The 2,698-nt window shown below is 32.4% G+C and overlaps 2 protein-coding genes across 5 annotated transcripts in view; one reads left to right on the forward strand and one right to left on the reverse strand.

The window, feature by feature from the left end:
• The window catches only part of LOC108689705, a 2,151-nt gene extending 1,111 nt beyond the window's left edge, over positions 1-1,040 (forward strand). Inside the window, exons 3-5 of the mRNA XM_018196595.1 lie at positions 21-314; positions 414-650; positions 849-1,040. Of these exons, the coding sequence (XP_018052084.1) occupies positions 21-314; positions 414-650; positions 849-1,040 (723 nt within the window). The remainder of the gene's footprint in view (positions 1-20; positions 315-413; positions 651-848) is intronic.
• A 169-nt stretch (positions 1,041-1,209) lies between these two features.
• The window catches only part of LOC108689743 (protein SMG7-like), a 7,236-nt gene continuing 5,747 nt past the window's right edge, over positions 1,210-2,698 (reverse strand). For all 4 annotated transcript variants that reach the window (XM_018196665.1, XM_018196662.1, XM_018196663.1 and 1 more), the window contains exon 7: positions 1,210-2,610. In XM_018196665.1, the coding sequence (XP_018052154.1) occupies positions 2,389-2,610 (222 nt within the window). In that variant the 3' untranslated portion in view covers positions 1,210-2,388. The remainder of the gene's footprint in view (positions 2,611-2,698) is intronic.

A 2,698-nucleotide genomic window follows, 5' to 3' on the forward strand; every position in this document is an offset into this window, starting at 1 on the left:
ATAAAAATATTGTTTCTTAGTTATCTCTGTTGCACCCATATCATGCTCTCAATAGAAGAGTCTTACATGATAAGATTTGTGCAGCTACTCAAACTGATCATATTTATATGCCTTCCACTGCTTCTCAAACTGAATCTGTGAATCAAGCTACACCAATTATTCCAAGAAATGAACAACAAAGATCAATATTAAGTTTGGCGCCTAGAGTAGGAAAAGGATTATATCCATGTCGTATTAGATCTTGTATAACAGAACTACCACATGGAAGAATGATTGGTCATTTGAGATATCACCATAAAGATGTATTTTTTGAGGTATAATGCGTAATCAAATTTATGAATGTGAAATTGGAATTAATTTTTTGACATTATAATTAAACAAAATTGCAATTTTATAATTAATTGAAATTACAGTTCAACGCAAAAGATAATGTACTACGAAGAAAATGGGATCTGGAGTATATCTTGAATCGAGATTACGATTTTGCATTCCATATCAAAGAAATGGGCTTATTTTTTTTAAACATCTCCATAAATCGTATAGGTGGTCTAATGGCTTCCTTACAAATTGTCAATTGCATCGCTGTGTGTAAACAATTCACATATATATTTGAAATAATTGGAGAATTTAATGCTTCTTATAATGGCCAGGTAAAATTATAGCCATTGTTATTTGTATAAGGCGTTGATTTTTTTAACTATATTTAATATTTTAAAATAAGATCATAATTATATTTTTTATAAATAATTATAAGGCCTCTTTAACAGAATTTTTGAAGTAGCATTTTACGTTTAACATTGAAGATAATAATAACGTGATATGTTAACATAACTCATATTTTCAAACAGGTGAAATCTTGCAGAGCATCAAGGCAATGTCTTTCAAATGACTGTTTGCGCATACACGAGGATAACATGCGCCACTTAATTGATCATAAAAACTCTTTTCACTGCAATCTAACGATAAAACGTAGAGTTGATTACAGAACAATCGCGCAAAATAATCCAACGAATGCTCGTGATGACATAATGAATAATTAAAAAAACTATATAATTCATTATTGTATAAAGAAAAAGATTAGATAGTAAAATGATTATTTCGTCGATTTATTTTTTTGTAATATGTAATCTTTTTATATAAATAACTAGAGTTTATCTTTTAATTCAACATGAAACAATTTTAATTATTCATTATGTTATCAATGTCTGTATTTGTATAACTGTCGATGTAAGTAATTCAAGCAATTTAAATATTCATCGAGAAAATAGTGTACTTTTAGATCATTTTAGATTTGCATCTCAGTACTGCCTAATTGATAAACTAAAAGGGATTAAAAAAGGACTGACTTTATTACAGATTGCAGATATAGATGCAATCACAGATATAAGATAGTACAATTTTTCCACCAAACGTTTTTAATTTAATACTTTGTTATAACCGCAGTTAGGCAGTTCTGTTTGTAAAAAAAATAGGAAGGGAAAAAAGTATTTCTTGCGTATTTTTGCCTGAAACGCTTCCTATATATTCTTTCAGTAAATTAATTCAGTAAATTATATCAGAAGTTTTGATGTAGAATGAGAATTTCAAGAACTTTATCGCGACGAAACGAAGGAAAACTTCGTGATGTATTGTGTAGTCGACGTATGTGATACAACTTACATATAATATTACGGACAGAAAAGTTATTAATGTATGATACTTCTATATACGAAATAAAGTTATTACTTTAAAAACGAATTCAATCATAATTGTTGTCCATCTGATTTTCAAGTATACAATCTCTGCATTTGGGATGTTGTAAAGTTGAAACACAGGATAACGCGCGCCGCTCGATCAGTTTCGATAAGTCAGACGTGTTTATTGTGAGCTTCTAAATACGCCAAAGATACAAAGTCATGCGCGCGTCACTCGTAAAATTAGTGTCTACATTTTCCTTTATTTCCTGTATACTAATTAACGTTTTGCTAAGAGCTACCACAACTTTCGCACCTCTAATACCTTTTCTTTTTCTATTTATTCCCATACGAATTAAATTGTAGTTGTGAATCGCCATTCGACAAACATTTGTCTTTCGCTTTGCTTTGCTTAATTTGCAAAAAATCCACTCCGAAAATGTATATTTCGTAGATCTTGTATGTGCAATTGAAAAATAACGAAGATTATATTACCCCTGTGCATATCATAATGCTTCGAGGAAGACACTGCACCACGGTCATCCTCAGTTATCCGCTCTTTCTTTACATATCTTTTGAGAATTTCGCATATCTCTTGTCAAATGGTTAGGTAATTATTCGTCGCCGCGCACGCTTGTGGTTACTTAAATCGGCATACGCTAAACGCGAAATTACACTCTGCTTGGCCTCCTCAGCGGATCCTCCGCGTGTCCCTTCAAGTGGTACCTCCCTCGCGTAGCGACTTTTGTTGCTCCAAAAGCCGCTCTAACGGGGAAGGACCTGGGCCGGACCACAGAGACTGCTGATGGAGCCGTGTTTTCATCGGATCTTGATTGGTTGAGCCCGAATTAATCGATGTATTTACGGTACTCCACGTGTTGCCACTGAACAAGGAGTAAGTGTTGCCGGTGCTCACTTGGGACGGCTTCTGTTCGAGCTAGATAAGAACATTATTATTCAGTTATTCAAAATACAGAATATTTATAAGATAGATAAATAATTTAATAAATAATTTAATAAATAAT

The sequence above is a fragment of the Atta colombica genome, unplaced genomic scaffold (genome assembly GCF_001594045.1).
Source record: "Atta colombica isolate Treedump-2 unplaced genomic scaffold, Acol1.0 scaffold275, whole genome shotgun sequence".
In the NCBI taxonomy this organism is placed as follows: domain Eukaryota; kingdom Metazoa; phylum Arthropoda; class Insecta; order Hymenoptera; family Formicidae; genus Atta; species Atta colombica.